At 42.0% G+C, this 19,962-nt stretch overlaps 1 protein-coding gene across 1 annotated transcript; it reads right to left on the reverse strand.

Annotated features, from left to right (window-relative positions):
• Window positions 1-14,119: 14,119 nt before the first annotated feature.
• On the reverse strand, window positions 14,120-15,963 carry LOC115366551 (P2Y purinoceptor 4). Its single transcript, XM_030062056.1, has 2 exons — window positions 15,760-15,963; window positions 14,120-15,516 (listed from the first exon to the last, which is right to left on the reverse strand). The coding sequence occupies exon 2, from the start codon at window positions 15,467-15,469 to the stop codon at window positions 14,372-14,374; it is 1,098 nt and encodes a 365-aa protein (XP_029917916.1). The 5' UTR covers window positions 15,470-15,516; window positions 15,760-15,963; the 3' UTR covers window positions 14,120-14,371.
• Window positions 15,964-19,962: the final 3,999 nt, after the last annotated feature.

Genomic DNA, 19,962 nt, shown 5'->3' on the forward strand with positions numbered 1-19,962 from the left:
GAAATTCTAGTGCCATTAGTACTGAAGATGTGACATGTGATGTGAAATTATACTTAATTTATGAAAGCATACAAAAAAAAGTGAAAAATTTGAGGTGACATTTTCATTTAGGATCATCTCTAAAGATTCAGTTATGATTTTAAATGTTTCATTACATAAATATTTCAGAAAATCAGTGACAAAACAAAATGATTTCAATCAATATTTTGGAACCCTAACGGCAAAAACTTAATTTTCTAACCACAGCTAACCTGGACTCATGAAAACTTTTAGTTTTTTTTACTTCCAAATGACTAAAATTTTATATATAAGGACCCAGAAACTGTAATCATATCCTCAGAAAATGACTCACAATGTCCACAGAATCAGCCCTGAATTGCTGAACTTGGTGAACCAGCTCCATAAACTGTTGTTTTATATTATTCTCTTGTGTCTACTGTTTGGGAAGGAAGTGGATGTACATGTGCACAAATTTAAAAAAAAAAAAAAAAGAAGAAGAAGTTAATGTTTATTTTTCTTAAGGCATTAACATAACTGCTAAGGTAAGCACTATGCAGCCTCTAGTATAAGTTGATCCTCACGGTCTAATCAGTGGTGACTAATACTGGTATATGGTAGATGGGAGGATGCACAATGCTTTTCACAGCTAAATAGATAGGACTGTCTTTGGGTACCACCTACACACTCACACACACACTTACACACACACACACACACACACACACACACACGCACACGCACACGCACACACCCACACACACGCACACACACCCACACACACACACACACACACACACCCACACACACACCAGAAGCAAGAAGAGTGCAGAGGGGACAGCTCATTGCCCCATAGACTGATGTGTCAATGAAACATACAAGATGTTGCCGCTGCATTGGAGCGATTTCTCCCAGCCTCGCTCCTCTCCTCCCTGACAGCAGGACAAAGAGCCTAAGCTACTACTATCTGGAAGCAAGCTCTCATTCTTGCTTTCATCTTTCTCTTTCAATCCCGCTCTCGCTCACTTACACAAACATAGATGTATGTGCTTGTGCAAACACACGGTGCTCAGCATAAACCCACTGATGCATCCAGTGTACATATAGAACAGGGAAAATGTTTTATTCTACACTGTTAATGAGTGGAGACTGGATGCTTTGTGCAAATAAAACAAACGTAGGTTAACATGTTCTGATTTACAGAGCCCATGTCACTATTTGCTCTGAGTGCTACGTTTTATGTTTGTTTATATGTACATGTGCTTTGAATGTGAAAGGACAGCAGACCTGTAATTGTTCTATTACGCAGGAATAGAATGACATCTACACAAGTGCCAGGAGGTGTCTGTAGAAATAAGATAATTTAACCAAAAATAAAACGAAACAATGCATTAACAAATACATATGGAACAGATTAAACAGATTGGGAAATTTAGAAGTGACATTCCCATTTCAAAGAATATTTACATTGTGCTGAAGTGGACAAAATGAGTATGCAGAACTCACAGAGCACAAAGCTTCTAGCACCATCTCCCTGAAGAACCCCCTCCTCCTCCTCTCTCTCTCTACTTCTAACCTCCTCCTGCTCTGGCCAGAAAATTGAGGACACTCACCCAGCTCTGACTGGCCCCGAGGCTGCTGCTTCCCGATCCCTCTGACAGTCACACAAACACACCTTCAGCTGCTGGCTGTCACCTGGCCCACGAGAAGGACCATGAGGAGGTGTAGGCGAATGGACTAGAACAAAGCAATGACATCCACAGCCCAGAGCCTAGCCCAGACTCCAGCTACGGCCATTCAGACAGGAGTACCACCACCATGGCAGCTCCCAGTGCTGCAGAGAAATATAAAGAGAGAGAGAGAGAGTCGGGCAGGCGCTGGTGTGGTAGTGCACACTGCAGCTGAGCTCTCCCTGCTCTGGGACCCATCTCATTCAGCCAAGATTGCTTCATACAAAAGTTGACAATGCACCAGTGAAAGCCATTGTTGATATTCAACATTTTTTAAATAGCTGAGCAGAATAGACAACATGGCAGGCCGCAAAACTTGGCAAGGGAAACTGACCTGGAGCTTCCCGTTTGAAAGGGTTGCCATGCCGGGCGAGAGGAGAGAGGGCCGTTGTGTAAAAGGGAGAGCTGGTGTGAAAGAACTCAAAAAACAAAACATCTCCCATCCCGGGAGAGCAGAATACAATGCCTTCTGTGTGGCAGGAAGAGGACAATCACCTTGCACGGTCACAAGCATATCTGCATTACCAAGAAAAACAGAACAATGAAATTAATGCAATCAGATCCATTTTAAAACAGGATATTGCATTTCTGACTTCTGAACCGCACTCCTACCCATGGCAGCCACTCCAAACCCACGAAAGAAAAACCACATCAAATTTATGTAATAGACAAAATCCTGCAGCATGCACACAAGCACAACAAGCAGGTATTTAAATTCCATTTTGCCACCACAACCTATTATAAACACTGAAGTAGCATTGGCGTCACCCTGCACAAGCTTGGCTAATGTCCACAGGAATGTCTCACGGAGAGCCATCTATTTCTCTGATGTTGCACAGATGACGCCGATACTGCCTGACGCGACCTGACAGTTAATGGTGTTCTGTTTCTGTCATTGTCATGGTGACAACTGTGCAGATTGATATGGATATTTAAGAAGCCTTTAACCCTCCATCTGTCAGACCATAAGAGTGCCGCTCGTGCCCTGGAAGCTATCAAAAACTGTAATGTAAAGAATATGTGTGTGTGTGTGTGTGTGTGTATGTGCCTGTGTGCATGTGTGGTGTACCTGATAGCCCCAAGGCAGGTCCCAGCATTGTGTTACGTGCATCCTCGTGTCTTTTGGTGGGAGCGTGGTGGGAGGGGAGGCTTGGGGCCTCAGTGATGAATGTAGATTGTAAAAACACTGAAGGAAACACCACCACTACCTGGGCCCCTTTCCAGCAGACCCAACAAGCTTGCTATCCTTCATCTACCAAGACATTATCTTAACGTGCCTAACTATTGCAGTTTTTTTGCTGACTAAGCTGGTGACCAGTGCACTTCCAGTGTTGCAATATACCAACCAATGCTAATATATAGTAGAGGACATGTGTAACCAAATATGTGCCTGCTTATGTATCACCTGGTCATGGAATATGAGAGGGAACATTGAGTTTTGTTCTGTCAGTGTCTTCCCTTGTTCAAAGGACTCTCTCTCTCTCTCTCTCTCTCTCTCTCTCTCTCTCTCTCTCTCTCTCTCTGTGTGTGTGTGTGTGTGTGTGTTTGTGTGTGTATGTGTGTGTGTGAGAGAGAGAGAGAGGGAGAGAGAGAGAGAGAGAGAGAGAGAGAGAGAGAGAGAGAGAGAGGGAGAGAGGGGGGCTTTTTGAGCCAAGGGAAACAGGACCGGTCTGGTCCATTGACATGGGCCAGCTGAGTTTGAGATGTATAATTACATTGATCAGGGAGAAATTACAGCTTTGAGAGAGAGGGCCAGGCCCACATAATCTCATAGGTGTGTCAGAACTCAGCTGGGAGGCAGAGAGAGAGAGAGAGAGAGAGAGAGAGAGAGAGAAAGAGAGAGAGAGAGAGGAAGAAAGAGGCAGTGAACCTGTGGTGTCTTTACTGGAAATCCACATCAGTGCCACCCATCACACACTATTAGCTGCCATCAAAGCACTAATTTTACTCTAGCATTACACCCCCTCCCTGCGGTCCCCTCCCTCCCCTGCTGGTCTGGATGGCGCAGCCTGGTGGGAAAACGACATTCAATCCGCCGTCCGCCCCATTCAGGCCAAATTGGCAAATGACAGCTCTCCGCCTCTCAGATTTCGGGAAGTGAAAGGTACCACCGCCACCATCCGTGTGAGCTCCAAAAGCAGTAAGCCGCTGGAGGGGGAACAGAGGGGAAGGCGAGGACCAGTGGGGCCAAGGAGTGGACCAAGGTGGGTTAACAATCTCCCTTGTCGTGCTTGGTTGTGACGGTGCTGGACAGGTACACAGAGAAAAGAGAGAAGAATGCCTACTCAGCAGATCAAAAGAACTTCCTTCCCTGCAATCAATGGGAAGAGTTGACCTCAACCTCCTAATCACACACTCACCAAATCTAGCTGAGCTGTGCACACAGATGATCATACAGTGTTTGCCCTTATGGAGGTCAACAGCAGCAAGAGGGCGGCACACAGAGTTAAATCTCACAAAGGTAAGAATAGAGACTTGGGAACACGGGCAAACAGTGTTCCTTATGACTATCTTTCAAGGATATCTTTCAGGAAGAAAATGGATTTCCCAGTTTTAAAAAACATGTCTTATCCCTCAGCTCAACAGATATAAACCATAAAAACAACAACCCATTCCTTCTTAGGTCCGGTAAATATTTAAGCCACATACAAAGTGAATGTCCATATCAGGGCATAAGAAAGGAAACATAAAACAAATCTGGCAAGCATATGGAAGCGGCACTCTTTGCAGCCACACAACCGCACATGCACAAACAAAAGGTCTCTCCTCAGTGTTTTGCAATTACACATGGGGAGAAGACACAGAACATATTGTGTTGGACACTAACTGGCCGGCTGACTGAATGGTACTCTTACTGCTAATTAAGTGCTAATGGCAGTTCCCCCTGCAGTGAATACTAATTAATGCTCCATTCTTCTGTGGGCTGAGCGTGTACTCCACCACGGCCTAATGAGCAGAGGCAGGTACGTCTTCTCCCAGGCTGGGTTACAGTAATAAGCACAAGGCAGTGAGGTCTGAGTAAGAGGGCCATACCAGGGGGCTGTTTCCTCTTCCCTAATCTTAACAGACCCCCTCAGAACCCTCACAATGAACAGCAGAGGTAATGAAAGGATTTGTCCTGGAAACTCAGAAAGAAGGCCAGCTTAAGGTGTCTGCGTGGATGCTACCACTAATGTTATAGTCCCTGTATTGGTGTAAATATAATATTAACACAGAAGAACTTCCTGATAAAAAATAGACATTATATGTGTGTGTGTGTGTGTGTATATATATATATATATATACACACACACACACACACACACACACACACACATACATATATATGAGACAACAAAATGCAAATGACAAAATAAGAAAATTCTTTGCTTCAATCATATTTGGAAAATTATGTGTTTTCATTCCTGATACAAAGTGAATTGTACATAACTTAGTGCATAACTATGTACAGACGGTTTGTGCATAACAATGCATAAATATGAAAGTACATCAAAACTGTTTTTTTTTTCTCCTTGAGAAAATTCTTGACACTGAGTACTGTTTAATATTGAGTATATTTTCCTGTGTGTTTTCCCTCCAGAATTACTCCCTGGAAACTGCTGATGTCTCTTAGAAAACAACTTCTGTTTTATACAGTTTCTAGCTCCCTGAGAATGTGCACCACTGAAAAATAAATAAATACATAACCTGTTTGGAGGCAGAAAGCCTGGGAATCAGATTCAAAGTGCTGAAGAATGAATGCATGTGCGAGTATGCGGGTGCGTGCATGTGCGTAAACATAGATTGAGGATGGTATTGGAATTACCTGAGTGAGATAATGGCGGTGCATTAGATTAACTTTCATTCCTTAAATGCAACACATTTAGGCAATCTTGTCCCCCAAAAACATGTCAATGTCTGAAAGGCCTCCCTCTCGCTATCAGGAGCCTCTGGTCCCCCACACTGATGCAGCTGGCAAGGCGCTACCGTCGACTGTCAAAACGCAGCGCCAGATCTAGTTATAAAATAATTGAATTTTCATATCAGAGGGGACCAGAGTCCCAGCAGACAATAGGACTGCTGAGTCCTCTCTGATATTGGCTCAGGCCCTTTGCCACGCGCATGAAATCAGTATGTTAATGTTCCAGGGTTTTCTTTTTTTAAGGGCACTTGTGCTCTCGCAATGTACTACCGATGCGGTTTCAAAAAATTGCAACTATTGATAAGTAGGCAGCCAGCAACCCCCTCGACCCCTCCTCCCACCCAACATGCCCACCCCCCCTCCCCTCAACCCACCAAGGCTCTAGACGTTCTCGCACCCCCATCCTCCACCATTATTAAAATTGTAATTTATTTTTCTAAATCAGAATGACAGCTTGCTTTCTTTTCTCTGCAGCAGGCAGTGAATCACCAAGCTTTAATTACTTTCGTAACTTCGCTGACCCTGTGAGCGTGCGGCTCTGCCAGAGAAAATGGGACCTCCAACAAAGGCCCTCCACAGCCACAGCCGCCTCTGTTCATTCAAAATGCGAAAATTTATCAAACTACGGATTTTATAAGATTTTGTTAACATTTCACCTCCTATCTTTTTCACACTCCCCAAAACTCCCCCGCTTGTAGCACTGCCGCACTCCCAATCTTCTGGCCCACCTCCTGAAGAAATTGGGTGCACAGGATAACTAAACAACCTTATTCCAACTCTGTGTATGCATGTGTGCATGTGTGTGTGTGCGTGCATGTGTGCGTGCATGCTTGCATTTGTGTTTGTGTGTGTGTTGACTCAACCAGGTCTCTCTAGGTCACAACAGCCAGGGGTCACTCTATTATCAGTAACCCCCTCATATCCAGGCCACGGCCTCCACAGCAGGAAGACAGACAGCACAGGGTTCTGAGGCCACAAAGCACAGATCAACAGAGATGAACGCTGCATTTGATCACTTCGCAGACCTTTGGCCCACAGACGTCAGGGTCAAGCTCTATACACCAAAGCCAGTGAGAGTCTATCACCATGCTATCGCAGGCCATTTCTGACAGCAGGTCAAAAACACAGCGAGCTGTTTACCATTCAAAAGCCTGAAATGCCATCTGAAATCATAACATGAATCGTGGCCATGACACTGATGTGTGTGAGAGCCATCTGTGACTTTTAAGTTGAACAGAAAGAAGCTCTAAGCCAGTGCCCTCCTTCTTTATTGCCACAGAGTTCAGGCGTGTTTCTTGTTCGTCAACAGATCCTATTTGGCTCGCATTATTCCTGGTGGCTGTCTTATTTAAGTAGCTAATATGGTGTAATCCCCGCTATCGCTCTCACCTTCTCACTGGCGCATCTCTGTTTTGGGCTGTGCCGCTGTGTGAACCAGGGGTGGGCAGGCAGGGTTGGTCTTTCGCTGACTGCCTGATAATTGAATGAGCGATTATCCCTCCCATTAATAGACAATGATACAGAAAGCACTGCCATATGTACGGAATATTAATGAGTGGCTGCAGCAGCCTAGATAAGAGAAGCGCCATGCAGTTGCTGTAATAGGGGTTAAAACAATTTGCCAGGAGTGCAAGAACCCCCCTCCCAGCCACCCAGCCAACCAGCCACCCAGCCTCCCTGCCTTCCACTATGCTAATCCTCGGTGCTCTCGCTCACTAACTAGGCTCTTGTACTTGGCCCTGACCTCACTGCTGCCAGGGCCAGCCCACCATTGTGTGGGAGAGTGCAAGCAGGGTCACTTGGCAACAGAATGACATACTAATGATGGGAAGCAGGAGGTGTTTACTATTTATATGTTGTGGCACATTTTATAGTGAGAAGAGGATTTGCAGAAAAGATATCTCTGAACTTTCTAAGAAGGGAGTTCTTACATCATTGATACATCAAAAATAATAACGAATCATGACACCTGCCTTTTGTTTCCTTAGTTCTTAAAGAAAATCATTGACTTTGCCTTACTCTTTCATTGTGAATTTGTCCTCATCTGTACAATCAAAATGTTTTTCCTGACATACTGTAATGATGACAAGTTCTAGCGAGAGGAAGCAGCCAGAGGTACAGACTCAGCAGCAGCTAAGGCCCACCATGTCATGCAGGCCTTTCAAACCTCCATCCACATTACATTTCACTGTCTCTAAAGGCAGGAGAGAGCCAGGCAGGTGAAACAGTTGGGGCACAGTTCTACATGAATCGCCATGCCAATCAATATCTAACATCTATTAGCATTGGAAAGCAATATTTCCCCTTTTACTTTGCAATAATTGTGCTTAATGCTGTGAAGTACCTTATCATAGGTCTGACGGCAAAAGAAAGGCCAGTTACCATGGTGACTGTGAAAGCCATTGGTTTCCTTTTCAGCAGAATAATGAACTTCTCTCCTCTGTATGTCACTCTTCCACTCCACTCTCAGCCTCTTCGATTAAATTGGAGTCCATGCGTCCTTGAAATCCCTCATCTCTGCCTTATAATTTGCCAAACAAGAGAAAAACACAGAAAAAATGTTCAAGGCTCAACAAATGCATCGCTCTAGGCCAAGGCGTAGGAGTAGACTATCTCAAAATCAATTGTGCACACAGGAAAGTCTACAGATGTGTATAAAGCAACTACATTTAATTTTTCAACACAAGTAATTACGGTTTAATATTTCAGTAGCTTTGACTCTATATTCAATAAAATTAGCCTTGAGCGATTACACAGGATATGATGGCATACTATATTCATATGATGTTGATATGATCAACATCATTTATACCAACATGGTCTTTATCATCAAACTCTTAAAAAAGAAAAGCTATGTGGCCTTTCAGTTTGAAGAACTCTAAGACTGAGGTCCGACACACATCATGTTATAAAGAGTTAAAGAAAATTTGACTTTATCAAATCAATTGTGATTCAATTTCTCCTGAGCGTACATTGTGCAATTAGCTATATTTTATTTTTCAAAATGCTACAGGCATGTCCCCCAACATCAATGTTCTCTAAAAATGCAAATGTACGATCGTCTCAGTGGTGCAGCATGAACTTTTATAGTGAACTGAGGAGCTTACAAAATTCAGCCTGATGAAAAATATATGCAAAATGGCAGAATATTGTTTAATTTTGACTTATTGTCTTTTTTTTTTTCACAGGGAATAGGCGTAGGTGTATTTGTTATAACTCTCTACCAGTGAAGGGAAAGCATGGTCTTTATCTACAGTGCTTTGACCTAAACTGTACACACCTTATAAAGGGAGTCAATCTGAGCACAATAGGATTCTAAATAATATAATAGAAAGTTTCTTGGGAAATATTTTAAAGGGGGTCACCATAGGCTAAGGATACTTTTTATGATAGTGGCTGGAGGGAGTTGAATAGGTGTATGCTATAGGCCACATACAAATCTGGGGCAATTTGAAATGTGCTGCTTCTTCGAGTTCGATGTTTCTGCCACTACAATAATCTTTTATTTGCCATTCTCTAAGTCGTGACTGCAATCACGGATTGCACCTTTTCCTGCGTCTGCCGCGTCCTTGAGCACAGACCTCTGCACCGCCTGGGGAGAGATGAGGTGTTTCATTCACTGACGCCGGTCGGGTGGGTCTGTGCTCCTGTGATGGTCGATAATAAACCTGCAAGTAATTCATATGAGCCTGGAGAATCGATCAAAAATAAAACACGCGTTTGTTTACAGACCAATGTTAGACAAAATAAGCCCATTAAAGAATGAGGCCAGTTAAACTCAATTGGTCAATTAGAGCTCTGTTTTGTCCGAGACGTTCATTCCTCGTTGAGCCAGACTTGAGAGAATTTTGTTTGTCAAGCCAATTTTGGGTTAAAAGGCTGCAAATGGCCAGGGTGTATTTTTTTCGTTGTCAAACATTATTACCGTGTCTCAACAACATTGCACGCATTTGAAATCATATATTTTATTATTATTTATTTATTTATTTATTTATTTTTCATTTCAGAAGAATATGGTTGGGCCTGTTATTATCAGAGATGGAACTGTACAGACTCAAAGGCCCGACTTTTATTGTAATAAAACGATTTTTTTCCCCTGCGGTTTTATTAAAAACGGTCCATTCTCACGTTAATCTAATCTTCAATCTGCTGTAATCTAATCTAATCTTTTCTAACACAGGCCTAACTCTAATCTTTCAAAAACATTTCAATTATATCTTTTAGCAGTCTCTTGTTAGTTTGAAAGCTTTTAAAGCGTAACTATTTTTATTCAGTGGGACATCAAAAATTGAAAATAGGCTTGTGTATTTTTTTATTATTTTTTATTATTATTATTTTTGTCATGTAGCCTATTTCGCCAACAATAGGCCTAAAAGTTGGAAAAGATCTAATGTCCTCAGTTATTATCGATTCATAATACTTAAAATAAACAGGACACGGAACAGCTGCTGACGGATCAGAAATCATCTTGCAAATTGTGCCACTAAATTTGGCTTATTTTAGGCAAATAGGAGAAGTAGGCCTATAGAAAAAAATAATTGTCAGTTCAAGCAGGCTGCAGCGCCGTTTTTTAAACCCTCGGATCAACACTCGATTATGAGGCAGAGTAAAACGCTGCTTTCCCCAACCCTCGCGGAGATAACCGTCAAATCTTTGGCATAAAGGACGAATTAAGGCAAGTGATTTAGCCCAGAGGCTGTTTAAGCCCTTTGCGCTGTCTCACAGGGCTCACAGGCTTTCTGGGCGTTTCTTTGCAGTGGAAAACGGGCCAACACCTGAACTCACCACAAACACAGAAATGTCAATCTACCGAAAACAAATCATTCCTCAACCACTCAAACACACATTAAAAACATTTTAAAAATAATATGTGGATAACATTTCTTTTTTTGCGCAAAACATAGCTTGATACTGAGCCTCTGTGTTACACCGACCTTATTTTTGGCATTTCTTGCAAATACCATTCCATAAGGGTCTTAGACTGTAGCCTACATCAAATGGCAAAAGTGCTAATTTACTACAGAGTGCAGAAGTAGGCTACATCAGACCTCTCCTCTCTGTAAAAGTGGCATTGGAGCTCCCACATGTCCCATAAATTGCCTTGATAACCATGAATGAGGTCATCGATTAAACAAATTAATTTGTTAATAAATATTTCAAGGTAACACATAGGCAGATTTAACATGAACTCTGTGTCTTAAAGTTTTATTGGAGTTAGAAGGAAAACATTTTTCCCTTATTAAAATGGAAATGTATGTTGCCAGGTATGTCAAATCTAGTCGGATCATCTATTCACTAGAGGAAACCTGTAGTGTGACCACAGTATGAAGGTGTCATCATGAGCTGCTGAACTCACAACAACAAAGACAGGTGCCATCATTAAGACATATGGAAGCTACTGAACCTTGTAGCCTACCATGCACTTTGGTGGCAGAATCACTGAAACCATTTAAACAAATACAAGTCAGCCTGACCAAGTCACTTACTTTCATATAATGCATAGTGATAGACTTGAATAGTGAAATTCCAACCAGACAACTCTGAGTAGCAACCTACCTGAAGCAAAACAATGACCCCCTCCAGCTATGATAGCAAATAACAGCCTATGGGCTATCATAAAATAGGCCTATAAGATAAAATAATGAGGCTATCCTAAAACCTGTTTAACCTAAAAGGGGTTTTGAAAATTTAGCAGCTAAGCCAAAAATAAAAAAAATGGCAAAACAGAGTCTCTAATCAGGACAAACCTTCACACACCTGTTTGAAGTAACTGCCAAACAGGTTTTTAGGGTGGCGGTTTGTCATATTTTTCCTAACCATCAGCCTGTGCTCCAGACAGGTTGCTCAATGCTGCTGTGCCTGAGCATTAACAAGGGGCTTTTGACAAAATACCATTCACGTGGTATTAATATGATATCCTACATTTACTTGATTTAGTTAAAGACTTTCGAAGAATGCCAAAGACTCTGAGCAGTAGAAAGAGCGCATTTCTTTAGCAGCAGGTTTTAAGTGCATTACCTCTCCGTGTCTCGGCGGTGAAACAAGCGAGCATGGCGCCTGTGTTATCTGTAAGACAGCGCTGAGGGCTCAGCAGCCTTTGGCCATGATTTTAACAGAAAAACTATTTTTTTAAAATATGCCCGTCTTTCAAAACCAACTTCATATTTGAGAAGTTTTTCACGACTCCAGCCATCTGAGGTGATTACACAGCCACAGCGCACCTGAATAAGTTCAGCACTGTTTACCTGCTCGAGACAACCAGCCAGTTCGTCATGACCAAGTCCGACCACAGGGAGGCGCTAGTTAGCTGAAACCTGCCTCTGTGAAGTAAACTGTTGGTAATGAAATGAGCAAAATAAGCAGAGAATGCCAGGTTAGATGTATCGTAGCACAGCTTGCTGTAGGCCTTCCGATGTAGATACATTTCAGATTGGAAGCTAAATTAATGTGTAAATACAACCGTACACGTGTTCATAACATTTTGCTGCAAAATGAGACATCCTGTTGAGAAAAACAAGATACACAATGTTTGACAGCACAAAGATAAAACAAATCATGGACAGTAGGTAATTTAAATTACCAGATGTTACCTTACCTGATGAAATGATTATATGGACAGCCCAGCTCTATTGTATTTTCAATGAAGACCACAGATGAATTCACACTGTCTGCTCCCACGTTCACTTTGGAGAGTAGCTGAAGACATGGCATCACAGGTTACGGTCTCACTTCTATGGCTTCGAGTAATGCGGGAAGTTTGTAATTGTTCATAACCTTCTGGCTTTCTTGCCACTGGAATAAGACATGTGAATTCTTAAATTGAGTGGTATTCCCCTTAAAAGGAAAATAATATATCATATTTTCTTTTCCTGAACAAATGCACACTTTGCTATGTGGACCATTCAGATAGGTTTATACTATGTAACATACTTTAAAAGATTGAGAGGTTGTTTTTTAAATGGTGTAATTGGTAGCATGCTTTTCCTCTTTTGTATTAAGCAATGTGGAATTAGTGGTTTATTACAATGGATCACCCAGCAACAGCCTTATTTGTACACTCATCATGAAGGAGCCTGCATTGTTTTCTTGACATCCATTGATTAGTGGCTATGATAGCAGAGATAACCATTCCTAGCCAGGATGAAACACTCAGCATGAGGATTTTTTTTCCCCCAACCTGCTCTGCAGCTCCTCCTAACTGATATTAGTTATTCACCTAAAAAATATTTCCTCTTTAAGTCAGATACACCCCTTCCACTTTTCCACACATTGCTTTTGTGATAACTCCATTTAGCTCAGATAAACACAATGAGGCTAGTTTCAGTCAGGCAACATAAGCAAGGACTATTATAGGTAGAGGATACAAATTTCATGTGTCTGGCTGATAGTTTTAGGTTGCTTTACATCAAAACCTCAGTCATGAGAGGTACAAGCACCAAAAAAAAGTTTTTACTATTATAACAATATGATACATTCTTATTTCAGTAACTTATACAATAACACTTTACAATCCATATCAAATATGTCATTACAAAACACTCCCCAAAGACAGTATTCATATGACATATTTCATAAAGTTATGATAACAAGATTGTTACTTGGCAAAGAATCATCCATGCGCACATTAAAAACACCTTACATAACTTCATCGTGAAAACAGATTCAAAATGTCAGGAGGCTTTCTGACTAACAGTGCCAGAGCTTTCAATATCTGAGGACTCAACAAAACTTGAGTGCACCTCTATCCCACTGTCTCTGTGGAGAGCGAATGCATCTGCTCAGACACACACAACAGCAACACAAACAAGGATGGAGTGACTGCAAGGGCTCTGTAGCATTGAGTCAAACTTTCCAGCATTACCTTCACATCATGCAAAACTATTAAGAAATTGACCTCGGGCTTATGAAAGAAAATGCCATTAAAACTCCATCTGTCAGTCCCAAAGGGTGCTGTACAGGAAAATCCCTTCTTCTCGACCCTCCGATGAAGCGTGGGCTGCTTGCATACAGAGACATCTTGTCCAGCCTACACTGGGCCAGTGCTGGTCAGTCCCTCCTTCTCTCTGTTTTCTTCACGGTGGAGCAACAGACAGCTGTGGGGCGTTGGAGCTGAAGGACAAAAACAGCTGGGAGCAGGAGCTGCACTGGCTGTAGCTGCTGTTTGGGACAAACACTGTCACTGCTGATAATACACAAAGAAGTTCTTCATGTCTGAGACAATAACAAGACCTTGTCTGTCATCTTTGGTCTGATATCTAGTTAAATATTTACTTCATTAGATGTCACATCCAACTTAGGCACTCTCATCAAGATTATGATTTACTCACTCATCTTTTATACAAATTTCTCAATGAGTGATGTTCCTATGAAGGCTGAATGTACAGCACTCTATATAAGCACCACTTTCCTCAAGAGCTTTGATTACAGTTACTATATAAATAGTACTATAAATACACTGTACTACATAGTCATTTAGACTAGCCTACTCTCTGTCTAGGGTTAAAAGTATTTCAGTATGGCATTCTTTTTGTGTGTTGTGGCAATACAAATATTTGGTGGAGTGTCAATGCGTAACATTTGGTTTTTAAAGGACATCTTCTCAGCTCTGAACCTCTGAGTGCAAAATCCATCAAAGGCCTGTAGCTGTGACACCCGAAATGTACGCTGTGCCCAGAGCAGAAATCTTAAATCTGATGGATTTCTACAAGGGTGAGATTATACAATGATAGGTGTGATCATCCCTCTATCTCTCAATCTCCCCACGATCTTTGAGGTGAGAGTTTGCATAGACCAGAGCAATGTCATGGTTATTGTTAGGCGGTGTTTGTGCGTGGTCAGGTGATCGGCCGCTGGTAGTCTGTCTCTTTCCTGTCAGTGCTGTCACCAGCTTGGAGCGGTACTGATCCCCAGCCAGGAAATACAGAATGGGATCAATGCAGCTGTTCACACTTGCCAGCGGCCTGGTGATCTTGTAAGTAAAGTTGACAATGTTCAGGAATTCACAGTTTAGATCCAGCACACGAGAGGTGTAGTAGAGGGTTCGTGTGATGTGGAATGGAACAAAGCACACAGCAAACACCACCAGCACCACTATGATCAGTTTGATGGACTTCTGGCGGGAGGCGCCACCCTGCTGGCTGGCAGATAATCCCCGTCTGGGCCGGCACAGGGCCCGTGCCATCAGGCAGTAACACACCATGATGACCAGGAAAGGAATACCAAACAGCAGCACCATAACAGCAGAGCTATAGTCGACATATTGATCAAAGGCCTCCTGGCTGGTGGTGTCGTGGCACAGTGTGTCGTTGTCCCTCTGGGAGGTGGTGACAAAGATTAGGTTGGGCACCAGGCACGCTGTCACCATAGCCCACACCAGACAGCACACCAGGTGGGCGTGGCGTGACTTAACCAGGGTCATTGCTTTGATGGGGTGGCAGATGCCAAGGTAACGGTGCACGCTGATACAGGTGAGGAAGAGGATGCTGCAGTAGAGGTTGGCGTAGAACAGGAAGCGCACTATCTTGCATGCTGCCACACCGAAGGGCCAGTGGCTGCGGTTGGCGTAGTAGTAAATGAGCGTGGGAAGGGACAGAACATAGAGGAAGTCAGACAGGGCGAGGTGGAACATGTATACAATGCTGGGTTTCCAGGGCCGCATCTTCTTGAGGAACATCCACAAAGCCAGGGCATTCAGTGCCAAGCCGACCACAAACACCAGACTGTAGGACACAGGCAGCAGAATGTATTTAAACTCCTCATCGAAGCGGCAGCTGGAGTTAAAGTAATTAATGAACACCACAGACTGGTTCTGTCCATGGTGGCTGTTGGTGTCAATGTCCATGATCTGTCTTCTGTGTGCAACACTCCCAAGTCAACAGATGACAAAACCTTTGGAGGAAGTAGGAGCTTTAGAAATGTGCTTCTAAGAAAAGACACAACATTGTGGTCGATTTTTCATGGTGCAAGTCATATTTGAAAATTATTTAACAATAGCCTGTGCCTTAAAATGTTCTGACCAAAGTTTGATGGCAACTAAACTCTCTGAATTTTCAGTGTTTTAAAACATGTTAAAACTTTGCCGATATTTGTTACATAACTATTATGATCGACAGTTTGTGATATGCTACTTACCCAAACGCGATCCTGTAAGAGAGCAGGCTACAGAGCCGAGCTGGTCTTGTTCCAGTGTGGCACACAAATCGTCTTATTTCTACAGCGTGACTCTACACCGTTCAGTTCATAATGCCGAAGTTCATTCGCTCCCAAAGTCCAGCAAATAAAGCTATGTGCAGCTGGAGACAATCGGAAGTTTAGATGAATGTCGTATTTCGGAGTCCATGGCACCGCTGGGCGGACAGTTACTCAATCAACTGTGTGCGGAGGATACAAGACTGGTCTATATGGCTGAAATGGGAAGTGCAATTGCTGAGTGGACAAAAATGACACTCCGAAAGTCTCCAGTCAAAGTTAGGAATTCAAATAAGCGAGAGCACTGTGTGAAACAGCTGTAAGGCTAATTTAAGAAATAACCTCTGCATTAAATTTTATGCTCAACAGCCTATTTGATTTGTTCAGCAAGCCTTGGCAATCGCTTACAAGACATTACTGTTAAACCGTGTAGCCGGTACACATATTTTTTATGTTACCATTTTGTTGTGAGAGGAGTTAAAATAGCAGATGACTGTAGTAATATTCCACAGTGAGTGGAATGTTACTACAGTAATGTTATAATGACCATTTTACTGGTCATTATAGCATTACTCATTTTACGAGAACAGGTGTGGCATTTTCAGATTCAGGTTGCATGGAAGTGTGTAGCCAATAGTTCACCTCTATCTGAAATTAAAATCTTCATCAGCTCTTAGGTGCGCTGCAGCAGCATTTAGTGCCAGTGGATGATAAAAGCCTACGACATCCGCTTTGCAAAAGTTAATACTTGCACAGGTATACAGTATATGGCTGTTGCAAAATGCCGCAATTGCGTTACTGTGGGGGCAATAAAGGGCTAACAGATTATATTAGAAATCATCTTTCTCTCTCTCTCTCTCTCTCTCTCCCTCTCCCTCTCTCGTTTTAAGAGGTGTTATAAATCTGGAATTATAAAAAGGATCATAAAGAAATAAAAGCCGTTAAGATGGACAATAGGCGTTGACAGAGTTGGTAAACGAGGTGACTTCAAGAGAGTCCACGTGAGGCTTTAACATTATAAATTTCCTAAATCTTAAGGACAAAACAATCAGGCAGACCTTTGTAGACCATATACATCTGGAGTTCTGTCAGCAGGAAATAACCTAAACTTGATGGCTCACAGAGACCAAGGTCTGAAGGGATAAGGACCCATATCAATATGCTTATTGCCCTCTGATTCATGCTTTCACACAAAAGTGAAACTTCAGATCTTCAATGCTCTACATTGAGAATTAGTTCATACACAGCACATCATCTTGGGCCTTTTTTCATTGTCAGAAATACATTAAAATAGTCACGTGAATGTTGTAAAGTATACATTTTTAGTGCACCAGTTGCACAGCTCATTGCAGAGTCCAGGTCAGTACTCTTGAGACCACTGACCGCACTGCATGCCATTTGTTTATTTACACTTTATTTACCTTAGGTTATTCTAGCTTTGGCAAGCAACGTATCAAGCAGCAGTTCTGATCAGTCCAAACACAGTTTTCAGAAACTTTTAATGATTTGTTTTAGCCTTCTTAAGAGCCAGATATGTGGGGCTAATAAAATGGGTACCAGGAAATTGTGACAACCACAAAATGAATTTGAAAGTCAGTTTCAGATGCGTTTCTATGACTGCAGGCTTATCGCACACAGCCTTAACTATCCTGATATGATCATTGTCATTAATCTGGTACTCCATGCAGATTAAAACAAACGCTAAAAATGTTCTGCAATTATTTTTGACCCAGATCTGGTTATAATAAGCCCCTTATTTTTCCTCTGTGTCCCATATGGAAAATGACCCCTCACCTATATAGCTGCAGTGGTGACCTGAATTTATGGGTGAACATGGCTGCTGCTGGTGGTGTGTGTCTCAGTGTGTATGTGTGGTGGTAGCAGTGTGTTTCCCATGTGTGTATGGGTCAACCATGGTGATGGTGATGGTGATGGTTCAGATGTCTGGAATGTGAGTGGGCCACTGACACAGCATGGTCCTTATCAGAAACCCACTCAGTTCAGAGTGCAGGGCGGACGGTTTTACAGAAAATAGAATAAATGTTAAGATACAGACCAAGCTGCTTTTGTCAGATGCATATGAAAATGTAAAATGTGTGACTGTATTTGTGTGTTTCTGCTTATTTTCCTTTTTTTGTTGGTTTGTTTCTTTCTTTCTTTCTTTTTGTTTTAAGTTTCCATGTGGACTGTGCACCCATTTTTAAATGTCTTGTGCAATTCAGATGACTTTAAAAAAAAAAAAAAGTATGATCAGGGGATTGTGTATCATTCATTCAACCATGTGAGTTCAAGAGAAAAATGAGTAGGCATTGCAACTTTTTATGTAGATGTACATAGTGCTAAAGAAAATTCCCAGCTTCCTAGAGAGGGTGACGTCACCACAGCAAACCTGTCAGTCTTGTCTGTGGGTTTGCCTATGTGGTCAGTGACACATAGTATCTGCTGTCACAGAGCAGAAGGATGTGTTGGTTCATGCCTTAATAAGTAACTACTCCAACTGAAAGCTACAAGCATAAAAACAGACACACTCACAGAGACCAGAATACCACAGTGTGTGTGTGTGTGTGTGTGTGTGTGTGTGTGTGTGTGTGTGTGTGTGTGTGTGTGTGTGTGTGTGTGTGTGTGTGTGTGTGTGTGTTTGGCATCAAATTTGCAGGTAAACTGTCTTTATCTTTTAACTGAGCTGGTAAAAACAAATTTCTCATGTTTGCACATGTTGTTGTCAGCATTCTAACCGCAGTGTTATATTCATTAAAAGTCTTGTAATTACATAACATAACAGTGGGAAGCATTTTTCTTGTTCAGTCATGCAGAGTGAGGAAACATTCACTAATGCACATTTTCAAGAATACTTTCAAGGCCGTCCAAGCAGAATGAAAATGCCTATTGCCTTGAACCAAACAACAGAGAGAGCACTGATTTAAGAACATTGTTAAATAGTACAAATTGTGAAAATAATGATACTTGGCTTAAGTTTCTTCCTAACACGGTAGAAAATAAGTTACCTATTCCTACAGTGGTTTTGTTTTTCTGCTATTGTGTGATGGCACCTGTAAGCCTGCAACATGAAGAGAAGCAAAATCCATTTGGCAAGGGAAAGTGAATCTAAAAACATCAATCACTCTGAGATATTAAATCATTCAATGCAGAATTTCTCTTGACTGAAACCTCTTTCGTAATGTTATGCATTTCTACACTCTCAATTTCAGGGAGTAAAGTTTCTCATTTGCAAAAAATAAAGTATGCACTGCAAGTAAGCTCCCAAAATATTATTTACCACCCAAACCAGTAACATTTGGGGGTGCATACCAAGTGTTGCGAAGAGTCGCGATCGCAGTGTCCTGGGTTTGAATCTGACCTTGAGCCATTTATTGAATGTCATCTCCTCTCTCTCCCCTGCCTTTCCTGTCCCCCTCTGTCTCTTCTGTGATTGTCAAATAAAAAGTAGAAATGGCAAATCATCTAAAAAAAAAAAAAAAAAAAAACATTTCTCATGTTGCTCTGACCAACAGCAGTGTGAAAAAAGCAGCACACTCACAGACTTACTGGTTTGGGGGTCAAAATAAATCACACATTTGCAGCATTCCATACATAGTTTTTGTGTACCTCATACAGCACCTGCTGTTACCTTGGATGTGCATGTTTTATATTTTATTAAAAGGTCTCATTCCACAAACATCACCCATGAGCAGAGCAGAGCTAGAGCAGTAAGTATATGTTATGACTGAAGTGACACCACACATCATAAGTACAGTATAGCATTATGAGTGGAGCACAGAATGCAGCAAACATCTGCTCTCATGATTGCATGGCAGCATTGCTCAGTGACAGTCAAGTGTTGCTGTAGGCACCTTAGCTTTAAAGGGCTGCATTAAAGATGTACAGTCGGCAGGGGCAGTGATTAAGTGGCAAGATAATAACAATATCAGACAGTAAACAAAATGAGATGCATCTAGTCCTGTCACATGAACTTTACACAGGATGCTCTGTTAGATATGTACAGCTATACATTTTATGCCCCATAGATTTAACTGAGTATTTTTACAAGCTCTGTTCCAGGCTCAATAACAGCAGAGTCATGGAAAGCACACAAGGGATGGAATAAATGTGAATGGTAAATACAAGCCTTGAGTGAACACAGAAAAA

The sequence above is a fragment of the Myripristis murdjan genome, chromosome 10, assembly GCF_902150065.1.
Source record: "Myripristis murdjan chromosome 10, fMyrMur1.1, whole genome shotgun sequence".
NCBI lineage: Eukaryota > Metazoa > Chordata > Actinopteri > Holocentriformes > Holocentridae > Myripristis > Myripristis murdjan.

Excerpts from the sequence above, each read along its gene's own strand:
- LOC115366551 (XM_030062056.1), bottom strand. The coding sequence starts at position 15,469 with ATGGACATTGACACCAACAGCCACCATGGACAGAACCAGTCTGTGGTG.